The following is a 26,357-nucleotide window of genomic DNA, read 5'->3' as shown; positions in this document are numbered from 1 at the left end:
TATTTCTTTGGTATATTTCTGAGCTTAATTGCTTTGGTAGAAACTTCCCATTATAGTCTTGGCACCTGTAGCACACGCCTCTGCCCAGTATTAGCAGGCTATCTTGGCACAAGGGTCTTATTTCAGCTGTGTTACATTGGAAGTAGTCCAGTCAGCTAAGTTCACTTCCAGCCGAGGTCAACTCGGCTCCAGCTAAATTCCTCCCCTCTGAACTGTCTGTTCTCTTCAGCAAAGATATGCTGTGCCTTCATTCTACCTACAGTCCTGCCTGCCTGATACTTGTTAGCAGCAGGGGTCCCAAAGCCTGCTCAGCGTGCTCTCTTCCCAAGCTTGTAATGAATAAACACTGGATGTCCCAGGAGTCTTTTTGTCTTTGTTGTGCAGAGCAGTTTAGATGGGCCCAAGGCTCAGTTTCTCTCAAGTCTCTGCCTGTGTGTTATTTACTATTTCCCACTTTCCTGTCTTGCTGAGGTCATACTAGCTTGCAGGAGATTAGGAGACCTTCAGGGGTCTCTGGTAACATCCCATCCACTTTTCCTATAGGCACCAAGTTTGCCAATTCCCGTCCCCCTTGGTCTCCCTTCTTTCTCTCCACTTTAAGGGCTATAGAAAACTTACCTTCCTGAGTCCTTTCCAGGATGTTCCAGTTTATCCAAGTCTACTACATACATGTGAAATACACATTGACTTGAATATTACCTGGGCCTTATTAACCGCTCCTGGTCTTTAATAGATTGGGTGCCCTCGTGCAACAACCAATTCTGGAACTGTGTAACATCGGAACACTCAGGGATTATATTGTTTCCCTCCAGTTTCTGTAGTTGTTTTACAAGCATTTTCTATTTATAAAAAAAATGTGCATTATAAATGTATAATGTTTTGTATACATCCCAGGAATAAACCTGCTAAAACTCCTATATTTTATCAATGATGAATTGTTTAACTATATTTAAATCCACCCTTTAGAAACATGGATAAGTGGACCAAAATAAAGATGTATCTCTCTGAAAATAAAAAAATAAGCATTTTATTTCTCCTCTAAAATAATTAAATAAAAATATCAAAAATGTAAAGGAAAATGTCTAGGCACAAAGAGGGGAAGAGGGAAAACAACACAACAAAAGGATAATAAAGTTATGTTTTCCTCATACTCTATTAATCTTAGAATATAAAAATGTAAAATCACACTTTCATGTTGAATTCTCTTGCCCCAATCCTGAATTCACTCACTGTCGTGCACATTTGCTCACACGTGCCAAATACAATTTCGAGTCAAAACTCAAAAGGAACTCAATATTCCCACTCACTTTACACCCAAACAATTGAATTCATTTTTAAGAACAACATTTTCTATCAGATAAATACAAGTACATGTGTGTAGGTACCAGGGCACTGTGTACAGGTCCCATGAGTCACTTGTAGGACAGTATGGATAGTCATACTCTCCTTCTTCTATTGCTTAAACTGTTTTGGGTTCCACTTGTAGAATCTTGATGTCACAATAGACGCTTCTTATTGGTCACAGGTCAATAAGAAGGTCTCAGGTCAGACAGAATTGATGGCTTTGCCTAGCCTCTTAATTACCAAGTCACATCAGCTACTGATGATGTAGTGATACCAACCTTCCCTTTCCCCTTCTGGGTGAAATACAGCAACTTCCAAGACGTCACATATTTCTACTCTAAGTTTTCATTTAGAAAAATATTTACTTACTTTGTCAGTAAGGTCAAAATATTACAAGAAAATATTCTACAAAGAAACAAACTGTTCTTCTAAATTACTTAAATGAACATAATTAAATACGTAACTTACTTGTTCTCTTACATAGTTTCTTTCAAAGTCTAATTTTAAGTCAGTGAGATATTGCCTGTATTTATTGAATTCCCTCAAGCTACAAACAACCTGCAAACGAAAATAAAAAGATATAAATATTGTAAATATATATTTAACAGTGCGAGCAACAATTATCCAGAGGAAAAAAATAGTTCTGATTTTCAATTGAATGACATTTTGGTACCAAGTAATGAATTACTGGCAATTTAATAGGTAATATGTCTTCACAGTTGTTAATCAAAAAGTAATTTCTGCCCAGAAATATTGTTTTATTAATATGACCTATGTTTTAATAAAGAATATACTACTCACCATTAATTGGTATTGTTATTAAAATATTATTATTAAAATAATAATAATGCCAGTTAATTACAACTAGGTTGTAATTGTAAATGTGATGGTAAGCACCAGTAAGAATTACTCTATCAAAATTCTTACAAAGTGAATTTTTCTGCATTCCTATTTCAAGTTTTTTTTTAAAAAAATCCATGACAAGTGTTCAGTCCCTTCAGAGAAAGAGGACTCTTTATAGCTGGCCAATTAATACATCTGTACCTCATCAAATTACTTGTCAATAATCTTTTGATTTTACAAAGAAAAATGTTAAGAAAGAAGCAATTTCATTTAGAAACAGTCAGATTTCCTTTGACCCAAATACTGAGTATTTCATGGAACTGAGCATGAACTGTCCTTTCATAATCAAGTTGATATGGGCCCTCCTGTGAGATATAGAAGCAAATTTATACCAAAATTTGAAGGTTTTGATTTAAAGAAAAGTCATCTTCAACCCACTTTATTATTTTTGGTGATGAAGCCACCTTTCTTCAGTCTCCTCAGGATATCTTTGCGTCTATAATATCCTTTTAAATGTGGATCATGGAGACTGTTACATTGGTTATCCAAAAGTCGACAATAAGGATCTCTCAGGTTAAAACCATAGGAAGGTCGAAAAAGCTGCAAACACAGATTCAAATATGTTAGAAATGCAAAATTAATGCATTTTCACTTTTACAGAACCCATTGAAGTGGGCAGAAAACACGACATGGGAAGAACCTGAACTGGAGAAAACTACCAGCAGGAAGATTTACTGTGCACAAGTAACTGCCTTTCACTTCTTTTACTCATCTGTGTGAATTGTTCTGAAGGCCCAGCCTCATGCATAAGTTCTTCACCTGTCCCACATCAGCCTCTGACCCAGAGAGTATGAAGACAGGAGGAAAGGAAAAGAAAGGAAATTGTATATAATTCATTCACAATAGAAAGCTAATGTTTGGATTTTCCCTTTTGTTCCCCTCTCCCAGATCAAAGTATTATATTCAGGAAACAGAGGGACAGTATTATTTATAATATTTTAATCATCTACAATGAAAAGAATTAAAAAATCACTATAACTAAATGGAAAATGGTTGAAATAGTAGAAGTTAAAACTTAAGTGTTAAATATTTTTGGATTGAAGACTCATTGTATCTTGGGGTCTTTAATGAGAGAAACCCGATATTTTCCAAGTGGTAAAGTCACAAGAAAATTCAAGGTCTATTGTACAGTTACTACATTTAAAAAGCAATTTTAAAGCATATTTAAAAGAACTCAGGTTTCTCCATGTATGTAAGGATCACATTAAACCTTATGAACTTATACGAGGAGAAAAAGACAATCAGCTAATAGCCAAGTTTCCTTTTCTTTTACTTTAGAGGAAAAAGCTGATTTATTTAATCTGTTTTATGGATTAAAACTTTACCAAAGGGAATTTTTGGGATGCATTCTTAGTTAATTTTTCAAAAGAAAATGAAAAATGGCTTTCATTTTGGAGGAATCTCTGAAGGACAAAAAGTGGAAAATGCAAGTAAGTGTCCAACTTTTTGTCAGGTAAAAGGGCCGAAGACCAAGACCAGACCAGGCCACAACAAGCCTTTATTAAGGGAATAGATCTGCCGGGCTGTCTCTGAACAAAGGAGAGACAAAAGCAATATGGCTGGGGCAGGGAGAGTCTTTTATAGAGACTGGGGTGGGGTTTGTAGGGGCTGAGGCGGGGTTGAGTGAGGTAGTGACTAGGGAATGGAGGAGCCGGTGATGTCACTAGGTGGTAGGAGGTGAGCGAGTATTAGGTTACTCTCTAGGTGGGAACAGGGGCATGCTGGGAAGAAGGGTTTGTTCTTTGGTGGGAGCAACCATCTTGGCATGATGTCACACAGGGGAGGTGGCAAGGCACCATAGGAAGAGGGCAGCTACTATACTTAATAGCTGCTGAGGTGGTGGGAGACCTATCATTCCAGGCTTTTGTTTTATGATAGCTGGGCGAAGGTCTCTTCTTCTGGAGCTGCTTCCTGCTGACAAGGGGCGAAGATCGGGGCTAGACCTGGATCTGATGAGGCACGTGGCAAGTGGGGACCTCCTCCTTTTGCCGTACTGGCTGGTACCCTGCCATGATGGACTCTGTGACTGGCTGGTGAATGCCCTCAATCATTTCTGCAAGAAATTTTGAAAACAGCGAACCAGGCACGGTCCAAAACAGAGAATTAAACAGATAATACTGAGGGGTCCCAAGAGTGGTAATAGCCAGGTGAGCCATGAGCTCCAGGAACCAAACGTACCCCACCATTGATTAGTACCTTGGGGGGCATATCTATCTGGCCCATTGAGTTTTAATTTTTTTCATTTGACATGTAATTTTTTATTTATTATTTACATAGGTTTTACAGAGACAGCTGGATGTTTAGGGGCTCATTTGTTATAGAAGTAAGAGACTGTTATGGAAGAGATCATAGCTCCTGATCTAAGGGCCCATGTGTCATGTCCTTGCTCTTAGAGAATGAGTGGAAAAGTGATAAACACAATTTATATAATCTTTATAATCCTTTTTTTGGGGCGGGGGGGAATATAAAAGGTGTATGTAACTGAGCAAATGTCTTTTGGAGGCCAACATACCGATGAGTGTAGTGTTACTATGAACCTGACTTCTTCTTTAAATTCAAGGCCAGGACAGTTTTATTCCTGTATCTCTCAGTTTTTGGAGGCCTCCTAGATATATTTAAAAATAAAGAGAACTGATAACCTCAACAAGGACACTGGACGACTTAAGGTGATCAAGTGTAACATAAAAGGCTTGATCTTTTTAGACAAGGGTAGGTATCCAGGAAATATGAGCACAATGAGAAGAGGCATCATAAACAGAGAACAAGGATGTACATTATTTTAAAAGGAATAAATCTTGTAGCTGCTTGGTATAGAACGTATCCTGACTGTGGCTGACAAGCACGTGATTTTTTCTCAATACTCTTACTTTATGGTTTGTTTGGGTTTTTTTTGATCATTACACGATAGTTAATTAGTTATCACAGAATCAGAAAAACACTTATCTAAAAGGAGAGATCTGGAGACCAGTGGTTTCTAGGATTGGTTACCTGTAAAGAATTTTTTAAATTTTTTTTGAAAAGAATCTGTACACACTTGTAGCTAATTAATGATTTTTGCTTCTATTTAGTACCCAAAGTTTTGTCTTTTTGAAATGGCTGTGTCATGAGTGAACCAAAAGATTTTAATGGGTGGGCTATGTCTTAATTTTTCTGAAGTCTAGCTTTATTATTATGTCATTGTTTTGTGCCTCTTTTGGTTATTTTTTCTGCTGGGTGTTTAAGACCAAGTTAAAGTGAGACCTGTGTCAATCAATATGAACCTCTTGTTATCTATTAAGGTCAGTTAAGTCTCCCCAGGCCATTACTTTGGAACCATGCATAGTGCCTCTCTGCTTCTCTGTCAGTGTCAGCCATCTGGATGGGTTATGTCCTTGTTTGACCAAGTTGTTTTCAGTGAAAGCAGTGGAGAGTTTTTTCTTGGTGACCCTCCTTTGGCACACAGTACATTGTCCTCTGGTGTCCAGCAATCTCCCAGTTTAGGAGGTTGAGTGACTTACCAAAGATGTAGGACCCTGTAGAGAAGGTTCCCTCATGTCCTGGAACTTTGTTGACCTTGAGGGGCCAGGGCCAAAATATTGGCTGTCCTCATAGCCCAGTTACCTTTTAGTTTTGGTCTCCAAACTTTAGTTGTTGAACACCCAGAAGAGAAGGTCAATAGCGTTAGCATTGTAACAAGAATAATGAACTTAACTATTATAGTTTTACCTGAATAATAAACAGTTTGGAATTTAAAATATAGAGAACTGTTACTGTTATCAGTCATGGTTGTTTTTTAGTAGTTGAATTCCTGTAGAATATTAACAGAAAAAAGAGCCACAAATAATATTTTAACATGACAATTATGATGACTTTACCTTTGTAACACATTTAAATGTCCATCTTGATATAAAATAGCCATCATTAAATGTACTCATTTTTTTTAAAACACCAAAAGTTTTTACCTAAATTATCTTTAAAAAAAAATAATAATAATCTTTTGATAGGATACCATCTAAAGAAAATAGTCCATATATGTATCTGTTATCATAAATAGCTAGAGTGTATGAAAAGGCAAATACCTGAATCAAAAAGAGGTTATTATCATAAACAAATATTAGAAAACCTGTACAGTCAGAAAGTATAAATACTTTAGTACACTAGAAAAAATAAAACCTTGTTATTGTTGTTTTTTACTGGATATGTAGTCCTTTGAAAATGACCAGTGTAAGCACACCATAATAACATATTTAGAATTTATCCCTTTGATGACAATTGATATAAACAGTATAATAATATATTTAAATAATATTTATTCCTGTAAGTCTTTTATAAGGCTATGAAAACTATCGGGTCAGTCTCTTGTAAGATGAAAACTGTTGAGGTCCCCCTAGTGAACAAAGACTGGAAAATATTTCCATGCGGCCGCTCCTTTGTTCACCAAGGGGAGCATGCCTTGAACTTAATAACCTTTATCTATAAATAAAACAGCTGTAGGATTGGACAAAAACAAAGATATAAGACAATTTCTAAAACTAGAGTGCACTCAAATATATTTAGCCCAATGGAATTATAATCTCTTTATAATTTTAGGTTTATAATTATAAATAAGACTATTTAAAACTTTTTGTAAGTCAATTAACAGAGATCTCTTGTAGAATTAAAATCAGAAGGAATGAAACCTATTCCTGTAAACCTTTTATAATAAACTTGAAACCAACAAGTAAACATATATATTTCCTTTATAAATCACTTTCGCACACCTTCTTGATGTACTTAGGCCTTTTGGTCTTGTCCTGCTAATAAGACAAACATATAAAATCCTTTTATATCAAAAATATATCTTTTACTTATGGCTTTTTAAATATTTTGTCTCCGACTCACTATAAACATTTTATACTTTTGTCCATCATTATCTCATCCCTAGTGGTCTTTGTTAAGTAAATAAAGTTCTAATTCCTGTTTAATGGTTAGACACAGGTGGTTTTTGTCACTGATTACAGCCCTAAACACATGACAGTTAAGGCACACATATCACAAGTTTGTTCAAGGATTTTCACTTCATTCTTTAGTTAGGATGTTATCTATAGTGGAGCTACAAATCAAAGAAGCTATATAACCTTCACTTTGAACAGCAGAAGCAATGGGCTAAGGCAAGTTTTTAAAGGGATACACTACCTAGTTTGTTTCCACAACTACTTTAATAGCTAATCTATTAAACTTTAAAACTTTTTCTTATCAACAGAGTTATAAAGTGGGGGAGGTATGAGCGGTGAGTGATCGGCTCAGGCTAGGAGTACTTGAGGAGAACAGGTTTGACAGAGGGAGGGTTAAGAGCATAGGTAGAAAAGGCTTGTATGTAGGGGATTTCTGACCATTTGCCATTGCGTTGACCGAAGTTGTGTAAATCACACAGCATGTTAAAATTGAAAGTGCCATTTTTGGGGCATGGAAACCCATTATCTAATTTATACTGAGGCCAAACCTGATTACAATAGAAAACAAATCTTTTTGTCTTAAAGTCTGGTCCCAACAATCCGAGGGGTTTGAATTGTGCCAGAAGGCAGCCCAGAGGCGTTGAGGGGCGGGGTTTGGATTGTTGGGCCCCCTGATTAGAGCGGGTGAGGAGGAGGCAGCCCCTGGGGAGAAAGACAAAGGGGAGAAGCGTCCTTGTCTCCTTTGACAATCTCCGAGTGAGTCTCCCAGAGGGAGAGAACGAGAGGAGGCGGGCCGATGGGACGTCTCCCAGGGGCACGGTCCTGGGCCCAGAGGCCGTGGGGGTTTCTCTGACCAAGCGCTTGGATTTCTGAGAAGTCCCCGGAGGGAGAGAGAACGAGACAGAGAACCCGACGAGAGGGAGGCTGAACTCCCTACTCACCCAGACATTGGTGACCAGTGTGGATGTGTAGCGTCAGCAATGGCAAAGGTAGAAAGCCCCGGAGGGTCCTGGCAACGGCAGATAGGTCCGTTGGAGATGGCCAAAAGGTCAATCAACCCCGTCCTGCGGGGGATCGTCCATTAATGGACCATCTACCATCCGAGTCACGGCACCAGAAATGTCAGGTAAAAGGGCCGAAGACCAAGACCAGACCAGGCCACAACAAGCCTTTATTAAGGGAATAGATCTGCCGGGCTGTCTCTGAACAAAGGAGAGACAAAAGCAATATGGCTGGGGCAGGGAGAGTCTTTTATAGAGACTGGGGTGGGGTTTGTAGGGGCTGAGGCGGGGTTGAGTGAGGTAGTGACTAGGGAATGGAGGAGCCGGTGATGTCACTAGGTGGTAGGAGGTGAGCGAGTATTAGGTTACTGTCTAGGTGGGAACAGGGGCATGCTGGGAAGAAGGGTTTGTTCTTTGGTGGGAGCAACCATCTTGGCATGATGTCACACAGGGGAGGTGGCAAGGCACCATAGGAAGAGGGCAGCTACTATACTTAATAGCTGCTGAGGTGGTGGGAGACCTATCACTTTTAATATCCTGGTTTCAATCCTAGTACTTAAAAAAAATGTGTGCGTGTTGTCTTTGCATTGTTTCTGTTTTAAGTTTTTGGTCACAAAAATACAAGCGTTAGTCTAAAGCAATTCCAGGAACCACCTGAACAGTAGCTGGAATATGCAGAGATTCTGAAAAGCCAGAGGGTAAGTTCCCTGTCTGCAAGTGTCCAATACAATTCATACCAACACACAACATTGTGTACCAGTCCACATACAACGGCACCCACCGTCTGTGACTTCCGTGTGTGCAGTTTGACTGCAGCTGCAACTGCATTGCAATTCCGAATACTCAGGAGCAGACTGGGAGGGACCTTACAGATAACCCCCAGAAAGTAGGTAGTATGGCTTGGTATGTGAGCAAAGGGGTGCACAGGGGGAATATGACTACACAATGGATTCCTCTACCTTGAAATGCTTCTTTGTTAATCTATGATCTCTTGTTTAATGCCAAACTTTAATCCCTTCCAAATGGCCTAATCAGAAATCTAGATTGCCTGATAACCAAATGGATCCTTGAGAAAGCAGAGAAAGGAATTCTACGGCATAGATACTCGAATTCAGTGAAGCTAAATACGAAGCCCACATTTTTCTGGGAAAAAATAATCAATAATAAGTCAAGGAGGGAATTAATTGTCTCTTTTAGACAGTAGCGTACAGCTATCATAGTGGCATACATCTGTCAGCATGGTTTAGTGATAGGTCTCCCACCACCTCAGCTGCTATTATGTATAGTAGCTGCCCTCTTCCTATGGTACCTTGCCCCCTCCCCTGTGTGACATCATGCCAAGATGGTTGCTCCCACCAAAAAACAAACCCTTCTTCCCAGCATGCCCCTGTTCCCACCTAGAGAGTAACCTAATACTCGCTCACCTCCTACCACCTAGTGACATCACCAGCTCCTCCATTCCCTAGTCACTACCTCACTCAACCCCGCCTCAGCCCCTACAAACCCCACCCCAGTCTCTATAAAAGACTCTCCCTGCCCCAGCCATATTGCTTTTGTCTCTCCTTTGTTCAGAGACAGCCGGGCAGATCTATTCCCTTAATAAAGGCTTGTTGTGGCCTGGTCTGGTCTTGGTCTTTGGCCCTTTTACCTGACATTTCGATGTTGAATTTTAGCTGTAACAAGCACACAGTTCTCAAAATGAAACCAGATTGCTTCACCTGTAAACAACACTTTTTAACAAATCTACTTTTTTGGAGTTATGGTAACCCTTCTGTTGTCAAGGTGAATAGTAGGTTTTGATTAAGTCATGCCAATAATAACAAAGTATTGCTTCATCAAATAGATCAAATTGAGGAAAAGAATAATCTCACAAAGTTGGTCTTTAGGGAACTAGTTGTCTACCTAATTATAATGAAATGAATGTATTTTGGAAGAATTAATGTAATAAGGAATACAGAGAAGATTTTTTAAAGTAAGACGTTTTTAAAAAGACACTTTTAAAAGCAGTAATAGAGAAGTGAATTAGCATAATATATTTGAGGAAGTAGACAAAAGACAAAGCTAAGTTTCTACACTAATTTGCATCATTTATCACTAGTAATGGAATAAATTTCAAGCACATTTTAGGAGAGTTAATTTGTACAGATTTGACTCAAATTTTTTAGACAAGCCTATTATTTTTTAACTAATACATCACACATATAGATTGTGTAGTGATGAAATCAGGGTAAACATATCTGTCTCCTCAGTATGTACCATCTCTTTATGTTGTAAACATTCAAAATGCTTTCTTCTAACTTTTTTTTTTTTTTTTTGGTACCGGGGATCGAACTCGGGACCTTGCGCTTGTGGGGCAGGCAGTGGAACCACTGAGCTAAATCCCTGGCCCATCTTCTAGCTTTTTTAAAGAAAAAGTACACAGTCATTATCTAGTCACTCTACTGTGGAGTATCAGCATGTCTCCTATAACTTAGCTTGCTCTATTCAAGTAGAACAACTTTCAGAAAGGTAAATTCCATTTTTTCCAGAAATGTTACATATTTTAAGAAATCAGATTTACTAGATAGTCTAGATTGAATATGTTCCTCTAAAACTCACTTCTGGCAATCACAAGCCTCAGTGTGTGAGTGTAAGAGGTGGAGCCCTGAGGGCACATGAAGTCATGAGGGTGGGGCCTCAATAGTGGGATTTGTGCCCATATAAAAGCCCTCAGAGTGCTATTATAGTTTTCTTTCTGCCATATGAGGGTTATAACAGGTCCTAACCAGAACCCAACCATGCTGGCACCTTCACCTCAGACTTCCACCATCCAGAAGTGTGATAAATTCTTGTTTTTAAAATACGCACTTTGTGGTGATTTGTTATAGGAATGATAGGAGCCCAAACTGACTAAGAAATTAAGCAAGTATAAAATACATTCTTGTAGAACTTTTTACAATACTAATCCAAGTAACTACTCAACAAGAACATATTAAACCTCCTTTGGAATTTCTTACTTAGTCAAGGGCTCCAAAGTTCTGGGGATGGCGGAGAGTTGAGGATCAAAAGAGAGTTGAGAATGAAAAGATTTCAGGGAAGTAACCATTACAGTGTTGGAAGGAATGCTACATAATTCTAGGGAAAAATCATTTGAGTAGGCCTAGTTTTCTTGCCTACAGCCCAGCTACAGAATAACTCCAATTTGGCCTCTGGTCACAACTGAGACCTCAGTGATCCCCGGATGCTGTAATCTCCAGGACAAGACCACACCTGCCAGGGAGGAACCAAATCTTCATCTGCATAGTTCCTCATTGTTCTTAGATTTTCACTGCCCCCCAGCCTTTTGTTACACCTTGTTTATCCCAATGTGAACTACTGAACTCTCTGCAAGTCATTTGTTACATTTGCTTCTCCCGCTGGACTGAATAAAAGGTGTGGTAAGCTGGGGGCTTTTGTCTTTGCCGCCCAGAGCAGCACTGATCAGACCCAAAGCTCAACTTCTTCTCAGTCTCATTTTTCTACCTTTCCTGTAATTCGCCGTGTGCTGCCATGGCTCGCAAGAGACCAGGACTCATTGCAGAGGTTCTGGTAACGTCCCCTTCCCCTGTTCCCCCCTACATTACAGTACAGCATGATTAAGTGTTGGATGAGATCATTCAACCAAAGACATGATTCCAAGCACAGATAAGCTCATTAGGGGCTGTGATAGTTCACAAAGAATCTTGAAGAATAACTCAGATTCATCAACTGAAGTGAAGAAAATTTATCAATTGAGGTATTGCAGACTTGGGAACAAGGTAGACCAAAGTACAGAAGAATTAGGGTGGAATGGATAGGGACATCATCCTGAGGAGCCTGAAGCTAGGTAGGGGCTGATCATAGGGTCCTCTCTTCATACAGGCAGGCCCTTTACCATTCAATTAAATTACAATAAATATAGGAAATTATTCCAACTCTACTCTTTTCTAACCTCGTGTGTGAAATAGTATTTAGTTTAAAATGCCATAAAATGTTTTATAGAGTTCAGTCCGCGATACTACTGGTAAAAATCACAATACACAATTAAATGGCAACCAGCAGTGATAGCCTTTCACTTTGCAATCAGACATGTTTCTAAGCAAACCAAAAATCACTACATAGATATATTTGAAATTTTATAATTTAAAAAGTTAATGTGCTTCCATACATTATAAATTAAGACAAGATTAAGGGATCTAAACTTGATGAAATCGCTTTATACGGTTTCTAAACAGTACCTTGGGTTAGACGTGGCTTTCACCCCGCCCCAACGTTAGGGTCAAACTGCATCAGTAGATTGTGTTCGCTGTCACTGATGGAGAAGAAAGCGCAGTGAGTTTACCTTTTCGCCGAGATTCGTAGTAACAAAGACAGGGTTAGTTCCTGGGATCATGGGCAGCTTCACCCCCAGGGGCAGATCCACGAGCTGAGCTGCTCCAATCTCCACAAAGCGGGTTTTGTGCGCCCCCGGTTTGACAGAATTGGGGAGGGTTGTGTCTCTTCCCTTATAGAACTCTCATTTACTCCAGGCCAAGTCTTCCCACTTCCACTGAGTGAGCGACGCCGAAGGGCCAGCCCAGAGGGTCGCTCCCCTCTCCCCACTCCCGTGACCCCGACCCCCGCGGTGACCCCCAAACCCCGTGACCCCAACCGCCTGGTGTCCCTGAATCCCCCGGTGACCCCGATCCCTCGGATCCCCCTGCCCCGGGGCCCCCGTCCCGGGTCCCCTGCGAGGCACTCACATCCCCGCACTGCCTGCTGTCCGCGGCCAGGGTGCTGGCTGCCGTCCTCGTGGTGGCGCCGTGGGCGACCTTGGCGCAGGTGCCCAGGTACAGCTCCATGGTGGCCTCTGTCGTCCGCGCCCAGTCCCCTCGGTCCTTTCTGACCCAATGGCCCCGGCCGCGTTCCGATGCCCGAGCGTTCTGGGTCGGAACGTGGGGTTGCGCGGGGCAACGAGCGCCAGCGGACAAAGGGGGCGCGTCTCTCTCCCGATCCCTGGCCTCCCGGGAGGCCCGCGCCAGGCCGGGCGCTGTGGCTGGAAGCGGCTGAGCCCTGAGCTCTCGGAGCTGGCTTCCCCGCGGCGGCGACACCCGCGAATGGCGGCCATCGGGCTGGGGTCCGCAGCTCCCATCTGACCCCGCGGTGCCTCCCCAGGTCCTGCAGGGCAGACCCAGCTTCCCTCTGCCTCTCTCCAGAGGCTCCCCGCTTCTTCCTCCTCACTGTCCTTTTCCCCTCTTCATTCTGCTCAGCCTTGCAGCCCCAGTCTCTAGATTCCGCCTTCTGTGGGCCCGGCATTCCTGTCTTTAGGCAGCTACTTAGATCTTACCTTCTTTGAATCTTTCCCTCAAGAAATGACACAACTCGTCAACCCTATGATATACGCAGTCTGACATTCACTTATTTTGTACCAAACCATTGCTTCAGCCTACTACCAATTCACTTCTATATTAAAAAGCATATATCTTTCCTTCATTTCAGTTAATTTATGTGAACATTTTCAACTGTTTTTAGAATATTTGTTTTATGTTTTCAAACAGATATTTCATTTTTTATATAGTTAACAAATCATGTGTGAATGTTTGTCATGTGGAATAATAGCTTGCAATATTGCATGACCTCATTATCAAGCTTAAATTAATTCTAGTAAGCAGTACATATCCACGTGGGAAGTAGAAATAATACTACAAAGAAAAGCGGGAACGTAAGATAGGACTTGCTGGATTCCTAGTGAATGGATTGCTATGACATTTTCAGAGCTGGGGAGGGTATGCAAAAGGCTTTATAAAGGAAGGCTGTACCATAGAGAATGACTGGATTTTGTTAAAAAGAATGTTTCCTGTCTGGTATTTAATTTAATGTGACTTCTGATCTACTAATGTACTAATAGAGTAATATAAAAGAGTTGCATTTTCCATTTCATCTGTCACAAAATGTAAAATAAATATTGCATACCTATAATATAACCTGAGCCTAAAATTCATTTATTAGTAAAATTGAATAATGTATGTACTTTCTAAAATCTAGAAATGATGAACCATAATTAATTCACAAGATATGAAACCCATTTGATATGAAAATGAAATGAAAGAAGATTGAGTTTAAAAATTGATTTTAAGTACTTGCCAGGGCCACAGGTGGGTGGCTGCATTCTTGTTCCCTGGGGGGAGGTTGGGAGGACAGAAGTAGAAGGGAGAAGCGGTAGGGTGGAGGGACCTGAGGGGAAAAGGCAGAAACTGTGGTCCTTGAACCTAGCGGTTTCCAGGCTGGCTGGCTCTGCCCTTTCCTACCCTAGCAGTGTGTCTTTGGGCAAGCGGCTTTCACCTCTTAGAGGCCTGGTATCTCCTTTATGAACAAATAACAATAACGATTAAAAAAAACCCTCAGAGGGGCGGGGGATTTAGCTCAGTGGTTGCGGTGCCTTCCTCGAAAGCACAAGGTCCTGAGTTCGATCCCCGGTACCAAAAAACAGAAAAGAAAAAAAAAAACCCAAAAAAACCCTCAGAGTGCCAGGAGGATTAAATGAGAGACTACATGGCAAGTGCGTGGCACGGAGAGTTTTGTTCTCCAGGGGAGGCAGGGACCTACGCCCGTCCCTCGGCCCCCGGGAGAGGCAAGTTCCACCAAGGCCCGCAGGGGCACTCTGGTGACTTTCCCGGAGCCAGCTCCCCCTGGGCTGCCCGTCGCGGATCCTCGGCCCGGCCGCCCCCTGCCGCACCAGCAAAGCCTGGCCTCATACAAGCGTCTTTGATCTGCAACCTTCAGGGGGATTAAGAGCCAGAGAGCCCCGCTCCCCAGGCTTCCTCGCTCCACCGCCGCCCTCCCCCGGGCTGACCTCCCAGTCGGCGGCCCGGGCTGGGGGTTGGCTCCGCCGGGGTGGTCCCCGCGCTCTGGCCGCCGCGCCTCCGAGCAGGCACCGTGGATTACCGGGGGCTGGGTGGGCGCCTCCTGGACATTTTGGCCCGGGATTCGATGTAAAGTGTTTAAAAAGAAAAACTCTCCGGAGGAGGACGTAACCTTTTCTTAACATCTGGGGCTCAATTAGCTAATGACAGCAAAGCCTTCTCCGGTGTCGCTGACCCCTGGGCAGCAGCTTGGCTCCCCCAAGCCCCGGTATTTAAACAGCTGCGGCCCCTCCCTGGGACGGGGGCAGGGGGTTTGGCTGGGTTATCTCTGCGGAGATCCACCGCCCACCCCCAAAAAGAGAGAGAGAAGGCTCAGCAAGGCGTCCCACCCACCGCCGGCCCTCCTGATCGCAGCTACTCTCCTCTCCCAGTCCCCGAGTTCTGTCTCCTTTCCCTCCTGCCCCTGCCTGCCTGTCTCTTCTCCCCTCTTTCTGTCTCCTCTCTCCCCAGTGGCCTTCCCTGCTCCGGCTCTCTGAATGGCTCCCTTGTTCGCCCTCCGGGTTCCTGTCTCCCTTCCTGGGCTCCTTTCCTTCATGCCTCCTGACACTGCCCGTTTTGAACTCAGGCAGACTCCCTTTCTACTCTGTCTTCCTTTGGTACAATCAAAACAGGCTGGAGTCTTTTTTAAAAATCACCAATACGAAGGAGAAGAGCAATAAATGCAGAAACTATAAATAACACCAAAGTCATGTCCAAAGGCAGTTCGGAGTAGCAAAGGAGAGACCAGGATTTGGAATAAAAGAAGCAGAGATCAACTACTACCTGTGTTGCTTACGAAAGTCTGTCATCTTGGGGAAGTCACGGGCCTCACCTATAAAACGGGCATAATGATAGTTATTAAACAATAACAAAACGAAACAAAAATTGATTTTAATCAGCAGATTAAACAAAGGTTCATAAAATATTAACCTGGGTATGTAAAAATTTACAAGATATTTAGTCTTTCTGCTTTATTTGGTGCAGATGAAGAAAATCATCTCTCCAAGTCATTTTTGGAAGATGGAAATTATTTTATATAATGTACTTATTTATGCACACATTTTATCATTCATTCTGTCTCTAGGATTTTATTTAAAAATTCTCATTTATGTTGATTAAAAATACTAAATCCTTACACGTTTCAAAATTTAATACAGTGATAGATCCTTTCCTTTTTTAGTCATGGTTGCTGAAGTCATATTTGAACACTCCAGAGCTGAGGTTCTACTAAGCAGAGCCATTGGAAAGATTGAACTAAGATAAGCTGGGGCAGAACCAGACATTTGTGGTTAATACTTAATACTGTGTAAGTGTACAGCATTAGTGTGTCCAGTCTACCTACCCTAATCATATATCTTCTTCTTAAATTTCATGCTTCTCTGAACATCATGAGAGTTGTAGAAATAAAGAAGACTATTAGCATAATTGGATTTATGAAATAGTTGCCTATAGCAGATATGGGAGAAATTATCTGAATTCATTTGATGTTGGTTTTAATGTAGTTAAGATGGAGGGTAAATGCCCACAAAAATATTTTATATACAACCTCTTTTTCATTCACCGGCTGATATGTGTAACACTTCAGATGTGAAAATTTTAGTCAGCTGCATATAGTGCTGCAAGACTATTGTCTGGCACAGAGCAGGTAGCATTTTCGTGCGTACAAGTAAGTTATTAACAATTTCAGAGGAAAACCAAGCAAAATGGAACACTTCCTAGGAACTTTTGCAGCTTAAAAAACAGGACTTTTTTTTTTTTTGAGAAGTGAAAGTAATACTTGGAAGACTTTATTGTGGTTTTTCCCTATGGGAAACCACAGTTGCAAAAGTGATAGCATCTTATTTCAGACATCTAGGAGGGAAATTTATGCAGTCCAAGCTGAGGAAACCAAATGATTGGGCTCCAGTACCAGAACTGCTGGAAAGTAGGAGAGGGGTCCCCAGAAAAGAAAGGTCTCTGCTCATTCCCTGAGTGATCACAGAACTGGAGATCCAACTGAAAGCAGTGTGCAACAGAAGGCTGAGAAACTGATGGGAGCACTGATCTCTGCACTCAGGTCAGGGTGAGAATCAGCATTTAGGATAACAAGTTTGTCTATTGCCAAAACAAACCTTAACATTCTTTAAAGCCACATAACAGAATCTAGAATATTCAACATTCTATTCACAATGCTCAGGACAAAGTCAAACTACTCAACAATCAGTAAAATGTAGATGAGAATCACTAATTAACTCAGGTCCTGGAATATTAGAGCAAGACATTGGCAATTTTGACTATGTTCATTGAAGTGAAACACACTATACTTATACTCAGAATATAGGAAGCATCAGCAGGGGAATAGACAATATAAAAAAAAAGAAACATTACATCTAAAAATAGAGAGATGAGGTTTCCCAATACTGTGTATAAAATCTGATAAGATCTCTGGCTGACTCCAAAACCATGCATATTGATGCCAGTTCAAGACAGCATTGGCCAACCTCATAGTCAATAAGGAAATGCAAACTAAAGGCATTGTGAGATGCTGCTGTATCTATTAAGGTGTCAATGGTGAAATGACTGCTGACATCAAATGCTGACAGGAAAATGGAATAACCAGACCTATAATACATACATACAGATGGTTGACTATAAAATGGTAAAACTACTTCAGAAGACAATCTGAAACTATGCTGTGACCTAACCTTCTTCTCCTTAATATTTATTCTTGAAAAAAGAAAGCTTCTTTTTGTTATTTTCATAAAATGGGACATAGGTAAATAGTCATCATGACTCTATTTTACAACAGCTAAAAAAATCCTGGGTGAATTAATAGAAAAGCTAAGCATTTTAACCAAATATGAGAATTCGTGCAATGAAATATTATACAGTGATGAGAAAGAAAAACTAGTGATTTATGCAACATGATTTATAAATCTCAAAATTATTTTCTTATATAAAATAAGCACTTTGCAGAGTACATCATTTTGCTTATTTTACTTACATGAGTTTGTAGAACAGGTGAAGAAACAAATGCTTATGGGAAAAAAATCGTAATGACAATTGCCTTTGAAGGAGTATGTAATTGAATAGGAAGGAAAATTAAGGAAATGTTTGGATTTTAGATAGTGTCTTTATTTTGACAAGGATTTGAGCTACATAGTAACACTCATCAGGATTTATTTTTAATGGATGAATTGCACTTAGGATATGTGCATTTTATTTTATGTGAATATTATGTCAAACAAATAAAAACTGTTATGCAGTGTTCAGATGTATATGTACTGATGTTTGCATTCACTTTGAAATGCTTCCAGGGAAAGCTAAAATGAATTAATGGGGAAAACTGGTTACTATAAGGAGCCACAGTTCAATAGCCAATTGGTAGGAAAACTATGAGCAGGAAAAGCTATAAATTTCTGATTTAAGTGTTTATTTCAGTGTAATGCTGTTTACATCAACTCCTAAAAGGAAAAAAAAGCAGATGCTCAGATTTCTGGGAAATTATATATAAGAATCAGATAATAACCAAATATTTTATATTTTGCATAATTAACTGATATCATGCATATCGTGTAAAAAGCAAATTCATTTTATATATTATCACTATGTAACCTTTAGATTTTAGAAACTTTAGATATAGGTCAAAGATGATTCAGTTTAGATGTGTGAGGGAGGCCTCTGAAGGAGAAAAAATGTGATTGTCTAGAGCAAAATGGAACTGGGAAACCAGTTTATGTGGATTCTGATTTTATATCAACTTGGGATTTCTTAAAGGAGGGTTTTAGGGCAAGTGATTCTCTACAAGTCTTCAGGCAGAAGAAAGTTGCACTTGGGTGGACTTTTGAAGATCTTGCCAAGAAAACAATGTCTGTGGTATTGTTTTGTGGGTTTTTTTGTACAATTTAGGAAGCATAAAGTATTGAGAAGTAAAAGAAATTCTCATATGATATTTCCAAGGACCCCAGAGAAAAGCTATGAAAGTTCTCTTTTGACCTCAGGAAGCCTGTGCTGATCGTACCCCTTATTTCCAGGGCTCCCGGTCCTTACTACCAGAAGTTTTATGGAGAGAAGCAGTGAGTCCATTGGAATGCACTGCTGTCCTCAAGCTCTCCTGCAGCAGGTGTGGCCATGCTCAGAAAGTAGACGGACAGGGCAGGCGGGGTTCTTGGAACACTTGTTGAAAATCATGTCTCTGGCATTTTGCCTTACCATTCTCCGTTCTTTTTTTCTGAAATACAGATACCGAGGTGAAGGACAAATAAGGGGGAAAGTCGCTAGAAGACTACTAAAAAGGTAGTCCTAAAAAGTAAACTAAAATTTCTACTAAAAAATAAAACAACAAAAAAAGGTATTTAAACTCTGAATGATCCATTTCTAATTGCAGCAGAAAAATAAACTCTTATCTCCTAAAACTACCATAATCAGTCTCTCTTTTCTTGTAGATGAATCCAATTTCTAAACTGATTTGGATAAGGGGACCAAATATCCAGAAACAAATCATTAAGGAAAGGGAATACAAACCTAAGATTGTAGTCAAAAGACAAACATGCACTTCTAAAACCAAAACCAAAACCGAGGTTAGGCTAAATAGAAACCAGTTTTTAAAATGCCTCAAAAGCAAGTTTCAAATTTATCTCCCTAACTGAGGAAGCTATGGTGTTAATACTACAGGAAAACCTATATGTAAGGGCAAGTTGGAAGAACACCTGTAAGACTGAAAGGACATGTGTATTCAGATGACTCTGTTAACGTGGAGACATACTTCATTGAGAAGGAGACTTCCTTTATAGCTGAAGGAGCTGAATAGTTTTTCTTTAAGTAGTAAATCTCCTTTAAATAAATTATAAACAGAGGAACATCTTTTATGCATATATCCATAATAATTTGTGGGAATTTCTTTGTATAGTTCAAAGTTCAATGTGGGATCATTTTCTTTCTGCCCTGAAGAAATAAAATAGTAGTTCTTGCAGTTCAGATCTAGTACTCAAAATTCTTTCAATTTTTGTGCAAAAATATTTTACCTTCATTCTTGAAAGCTACGTTCCCTAGATATGGAATTATAAATGGGATATTTTACTTTAAATATCCTTTAGTGTTTTAAATGTTATCCCATTCCTTCTTTATCTTTTCTTCCCCTCCTAATTCAGCTTAGCTTTTCTCTTTTCCCACAAAAGACTTTAGATAGTTTTACCTTTATTATACAAATGATGGACTTCTCAGTACTATTCCACACATCACCAAAAAACTTTTTCTTTCATTCTTTAAAGTTCTTTTGGTCACCTCTGTTTGTTTACTATTTTTTTGAATATACAGATCAGTTGTTTTAGTTTCTGATCTGCTGTTAAGAATATGGAGTGGAAGTTTTATCTACTCTATCCCAGGTATTACAGTTTTCAGTATTAGAATGAGTAATCATTTGATTCTTTTCCTATTATATTTATTTCTATTTTCCTTATATTTATATTTTTCTTTAATTTCTTAAGCATGTTTCTAAAAGCACTGTTGTGATGTCTTTTCTGTCAAACTTCATCTTCTCTCCTATTTGATTTTTTTCTATTCATTCTCTTTTGTTCATGGCTCTAATTATGCTATTTCTTTCCATGACTAGCAATTTTCTCAATGTTATTTTCAATAGCTCTTTTGAGACAAATTCATATAGCATGCAATTTACCCATAATAAGTAAACAATTCAGTGATTCATAGAATAATCATAGATATCATCAACATAGGACATTGCAGTATGGTTTTATTACCTCAGAGAGAAATCTATACACTTCACTTTTTATTGGTATATATTTGTAATACATAATAATTGCCCTCATCTTGGGAATTGGTATAGATGCATATCACACCTTGATCCTGTTTACTTCTCCTTCTACAGAAGCCTATATAATTTGCACATCATCTTTTTATTCCATTATCCTCTCAAACCTAATCAAAAGTTATTTTGCTGTTTCTATGGATTTTCCTATTGATATTTGTAAAGGATATCATATATTATTAGAAATTTTGTGTCTGTTTTCCTTTACCTAGAAAAAAATTGTTAAGGTTCTTCCTGGTAGTAGCATGAATTAGAATTATTTTCCTTTGTATAGCTGTTTAATGTTCAGCTGCATGGTTATACAGGAAGGGAGGGAAGTTGGTAAGATCAAAGTATGATATATGCATGAATGAATACGAAAAACAAAAAATATTATTCTATATAGTTAATAAAAATTATAGAAATCCAAAAAATACTACTCACCCATTAAGAACAAAATCATGTCATTTGCAGGAAAATGGATGGAACTGAAAATCACCATGTTAGCTGAACACGACAGACTCAGAAATAAAAAGGCATTGCATAGTTTTTCTCATATATGTTGTTATGGCTTGTGTCTAGATGTACCCCCAAAGCCTCATGCTGTCATAGGTGGAGCTTTACAGAGATGGGTGGATCTAGAGTGTATGATGCTGGGATTAAGGATGTGATGCTGGTATTGATTCATGGCATGATGCTAGGATTAACGGTGTCCCACCCTGGGTGTGTGTGCTACCAGCCCAAGAGTGGTTAGCCTGAATAAAATATATGAGACAGAAAGAAGGCTTCTGTTGTCGCTTGCTGCTAGTTATTTGCTGACTCTTCACTACTTTACTGCTTTGCTTCCCTCTGCCCACCATAGACTGTTTCCCCTTTGCCATGCCACCTTACCTTGGAGCCAGCCCACTAAGAACTGAAACCTCTACAACTATGCTCCAACATACATTTCCTCTTTTAACTTTGGGAATTACATATTTTGTCTCAGCAATGAGAAAAGTAACTAGGACATATAGAATCTGGAAAGAAAAAATACCTATATCTTGAAGAGTTTTCTGTGTTTTTCTAATCTAGAATAATTCTAATTCTAATTGAATAGTTGCAGGTCTTACATTTAAGTCCTTACTGCACTTTGGGTTTGTGTATGATGAGAAGCAGCAATGACTTGCACTCTCCTGCATGCAGGTATCCAGCAGTATGTATTGAAGAGGCTCTCATTTTTCCATTGCATGTTTAGGCACTTTTCTCAAGAAAAAAATTTGCTGTAGATGAGTGGGCTTATTTCTGAGCTCTGTTCTGTTTTACTGCCCTACATATCATTTTTATGCCTGTGCCATATTGTTTTGGTTATTATAGTTCTGCAAGAAATCCTGATATGTATTATGAAGCCTCCAGAATTGTTCTTTTGTGCTCAAGATTGTTTGGCTATTCCAGTTTTGTGCAAAATTAAAAAGTCCTCCACAAGGTTCAAATAATAGAAGAAATATTTTCACAGAAAAGAAGATAATGTACTGTCTTGTTCAAAGATTTTTAAATTACTTTAATGTTCAAATATTTTAAAATTTTTTGTTCAGGACAATAAGAAACTTGACAGCATGTTTAGATATTTAATTCACATAGTATTGACACATTCAGTAGAAATTTAAATTTGCTAAACAGAAACATTTAATAATATAATTAAGAAGCATATTGAACAGGATCATTTTATTCATGACCCTAATGTGAGTGATATTGGTATTTTGATGTGGGGAGAGAGGCAAGATGCTTCAGATGAAAGATTATTAAACTAGGAATTATGCACCCAAGCTGTAGTTTTAGCCTTTGTTGAAATGTATTTTGTGCCTTGGACAACCATCTTTCCTCCTAAGTGACAGCTTTGCTTCCCTGTGAATTTAGTTTCTATCTGAGTTCCTGTACCATCGTAGAAGTCACACGAAAGCTTGCCTCAGTCACTTGTGGTGTATTGTAACACAGAAGCCTGGCTCATCTAGACAGCTGAGAAGGTGAGTTCTATTTCACGTGTGTGACTATTGTGTGCTTTTTTGTATTTTTTCCATCTCTGTGTATCCTTCCAGTGAAGCATCTGTGGTTTACATTCTTATCGCTCAAAATTCTTTCTGTCTACTGTGCCATGTTTATCTTGGTGCAGCAGCCAACTCTGCGTCTGCAGCTCTCACAGGGGTGGCAGACTGGCGAGAAGGAATGGAGAGCCCGATTGCAGCCTGGCACACTCTGACAGGCAAACCTCCTTATTTTTCTGTTTGTTTAACAAATCATGTACAGACAAATTAAAACAGCAGGCTAAACATGTCTCTGTGCTCCCCAGGGGGCAGAGGCAGTCCTAATTCATGCATGGGCACGTGCTCCATGGTGACCCTGTGCAGTTCGTCTAATGTCTTAGCATTTTACTCAGCCTGCATGCCAGATGTGCTCTAAGCATTTATGACAAAATTGAGATTCTCTTCAGAAGACAAACAAACTCATTTACTGAGAATAATCCAGTTTTCAATAGTCATTTCCTGCCATAATACCAGAGAGTACAAAGGGCTGAATTTCCAGCTCCCAAGTATTGATTTCAACCAATCAGCAGAACCCCATGATGGCAGGTCAATTCAGTGAGATGTAGAAAATGTCTGTATTCACTCCTGAGTTATTCATATAGAGAAAGCAAATAATAAGAATTTATTATAAATGAACAAACTATCAAAGTCTCTCTGATTCAGAATCTAAATAGTAATTTTAGTTGATTTACCATTTAAGCAATTGATAACCACTCTATTCCTGGACAGTGATTTTTTTGGCTCATTAAATAGTCCCTAGGAGAAAGGCAATATTAAGAACATTTAAACTGATTTTTCCGTTGTCTATAGAAATAGGAAAATGTCTGCCCTTGCTTATGAAATATATTTTACTTACATCCTAAGTTTTCAGAAACTATTATTTGTTTTTTAAAAATGACACTGATTTCGTTATTTTTGCTATGAAAAAATGAGCAAAAGATTTGTGAAATAATTGTATTGGAATAATTTCTGTATTAAGTATTTACCTGAAAGACAAATATTTTTCTAACTATAATATTGGTCCCTTTGACTAAATTCTCCCCATTCCCTCCTCCTACTTAGCCTCAGAAAAATCACTTTTCTATGTTCAACTTCTGTTGATCTCAACTATTTAGATTTCACTTGCGACATCATGTGGCATTTACAAGTTCTGGTTTTCTATTTAACAGAAGTTTTACTACAGTTAGCACTGCTGTATATTTCAAAATAAATGAGAAATGTGAAATGAAAATGTCTAAATTAATAGGTCCGTTAATCATACCTACTTGATCATTGCACAAATAATACAGTATTAAAAATTTCATGTTGCATCCCATAAATATGTACAAACATTTTTTTTCAGTCAAAGATAAAATAAAATTCTAAAGAGAAAAAAATATTTTTCTGCCTTTATATAGACAGAGGAGAGGATTGTCTACGTAATTTTACTTCAGTGCTAAATTTAAAATAATTGAGAGCTAATTCTGAATTATGTGCAATACACTCTCTTCACTTTAAAGTTAATTGAAGATAGTCTTAATATAGTCATTTATTGCTACATACTTCCTCCTACTATTGCTTTAGCTATTTCCCATGGGTTTTGGTATGTTGTGTTTCCATTTTCATTTATTTCAAGGAATGTTTTTCATTCTTTTCTGTATTTCTTCACACAATTATTGAAAAGTAATTAGGATAATTTCCATGTATTTGTATAATTTCCAAAGTTTTTTATTATTGATGTCTAGTTTTCTTGCACTGTGGTCAGAAAAGATATTCGCCATATTTTCAAATTTTTAAGTTGTTGAAGTTTATTTTGTAACTTATCACAGGACCTGTTCTGGAGAATGTCCTATGTGCTATTAAGAATTTTGTGTTTTCTGTAGTTACTGTATGGAATGTTCTGTAGATATCTATTAGATCCATTTAGTTTAGGGTGAAACTTAACTCTCCCATTTTTTTATTGATTTTTTCAATATTGTCCATCTGTCCATTTCTGAGTGTGGGGTTTTAGCATGTTCTATTATTGCATTGGATTATTGTAAATTATCTTTATATATTTGGATCCTCTGATATTGAGTGCATACATATATAGAATTGCTTTTTCTTCATGGATGAATGAATCCTTTATATAATGACTTACTGTGGTGGTTTTCACTACTTTTTATTTAATTATATTGTATTTCATGTAAGTGTAGCTATTCCCACTTTCTTTTGGATTTCCATTTCCATAGAATATCTTATGTTATCCTTTCACTTCCAGTCTACGCATGTCCTTGGACATGAAACATGTTTCTTAGAAGCATTATATAGTAGGGTTTATTTTTTACAATTTATTCAGTCATTGTGCATCTTTTTTTTCTGTATTTGTGTTTCAATTTTAATTTCTTTTTTAGTACATATGTGTAGTATATAATGATCACATTCCCCTTGGAAGTTGGGACATATATATCACACATCTTAAATAGATTTTGGTCCTCTCCCCCACTTCCCCACTCCCTTGATCTCTTAAACTCTTTCCCATTTGCAAAAGATATGCCTCCCTATTTCCTATTGTTTATGTTTTGTTTTGCTCTGTTTTTACATTTGGGGATTTTCATAGTTAAACTTGTGTGTCTGATTTATTTCACTTAACATGATTGTATCAAGGTGCATAGGTTTACTATAAATGACTTAAATTTATCCTTTTTTATGGCAGAGTAATACTACACTGTGGATAAATATCACATTTCCTTTATCCATTCATCTATTGATGGACAGATAGGTTGCTTGCAAGATTTAACTATTGTGGATTTGGTTGCTGTAAATAAGTATGTATGTATCACTGTAATATGATGTCTTTAATGCTGTAATATGTTGTCTTAGAAAAGGAAGAGCTGGGTCAAATAGAATTTCTAGTTTTGGTTTTTTGAGGAATCTCCTCACTCATTTCCATAATGGTTGTATTAGTTTACATTTCTATTAATAGTGGATAAGGATTCCTACCTCCCATCCCCACAGCATCACCAACAATTTGCTATTATTTGTTTGTACATGGTAAGCTGTACCATGTATTATTTGTTTGTAGATGGTAACATTCCACGTTACTACAAATTCTACCCGTAGTAACATGGAATGCTAGTGTTATTTTAATTTTCATTTTTCTAAGGGACAATAAAATTAAGCATTTCTTCATGTGTCTATTGGCCATGGTACATCTTCTTTTGAGAAATGTCTATGCATTCCAGTTGCCCATTTTTTGATTGGATCTTTTTATTTATTTGGAGGGGCTCTAATTTTTTTGTTCTTTATATATTCTAGATATGAGTCCTTTGTCAAATGAATAGCTGACAAAACTTTTTTCCTATTCTGTTGGTTGTCTCTTCACTCTCTTGGTTATTCCTTTTGTTGTATAGAAGTCTTTTAATTTGATATGATATATTCCATCCAGGCTATAAGCCTATTGGTCATTGCCACCCACACAGTGTGGGGCTTCCCATGGACCACACTCAGAACTATACTAA

At 38.6% G+C, this 26,357-nt stretch overlaps 1 protein-coding gene and 1 long non-coding RNA gene across 2 annotated transcripts in view; one reads left to right on the top strand and one right to left on the bottom strand.

Moving 5' to 3' along the window:
* Positions 1 to 14,954, bottom strand: part of LOC101725840 (fibrous sheath-interacting protein 2-like) — a 75,051-nt gene extending 60,097 nt beyond the window's left edge. Inside the window, 5 exon segments of the mRNA XM_087197485.1 lie at positions 700 to 839; positions 1,813 to 1,902; positions 2,626 to 2,787; positions 12,501 to 12,628; positions 12,903 to 14,954. Coding sequence (XP_087053611.1) covers positions 700 to 839; positions 1,813 to 1,902; positions 2,626 to 2,787; positions 12,501 to 12,628; positions 12,903 to 12,999 — 617 coding nt within the window. The 5' untranslated portion in view covers positions 13,000 to 14,954.
* A 7,207-nt stretch (positions 14,955 to 22,161) lies between these two features.
* LOC147829996 (uncharacterized) overlaps positions 22,162 to 26,357 on the top strand; it is a 28,085-nt gene continuing 23,889 nt past the window's right edge. Inside the window, exon 1 of the long non-coding RNA XR_015447472.1 lies at positions 22,162 to 22,821. This is a non-coding gene — a long non-coding RNA (uncharacterized LOC147829996). The remainder of the gene's footprint in view (positions 22,822 to 26,357) is intronic.

Source organism: Heterocephalus glaber, unplaced genomic scaffold (assembly GCF_053883595.1).
Source record: "Heterocephalus glaber isolate CG9 unplaced genomic scaffold, H.glaber_assembly_v1.0 deba00000347, whole genome shotgun sequence".
In the NCBI taxonomy this organism is placed as follows: domain Eukaryota; kingdom Metazoa; phylum Chordata; class Mammalia; order Rodentia; family Bathyergidae; genus Heterocephalus; species Heterocephalus glaber.
The sequence above is the reverse complement of the archived record's forward strand: the minus strand, read 5'-3'. Positions and strand labels throughout refer to the sequence as shown.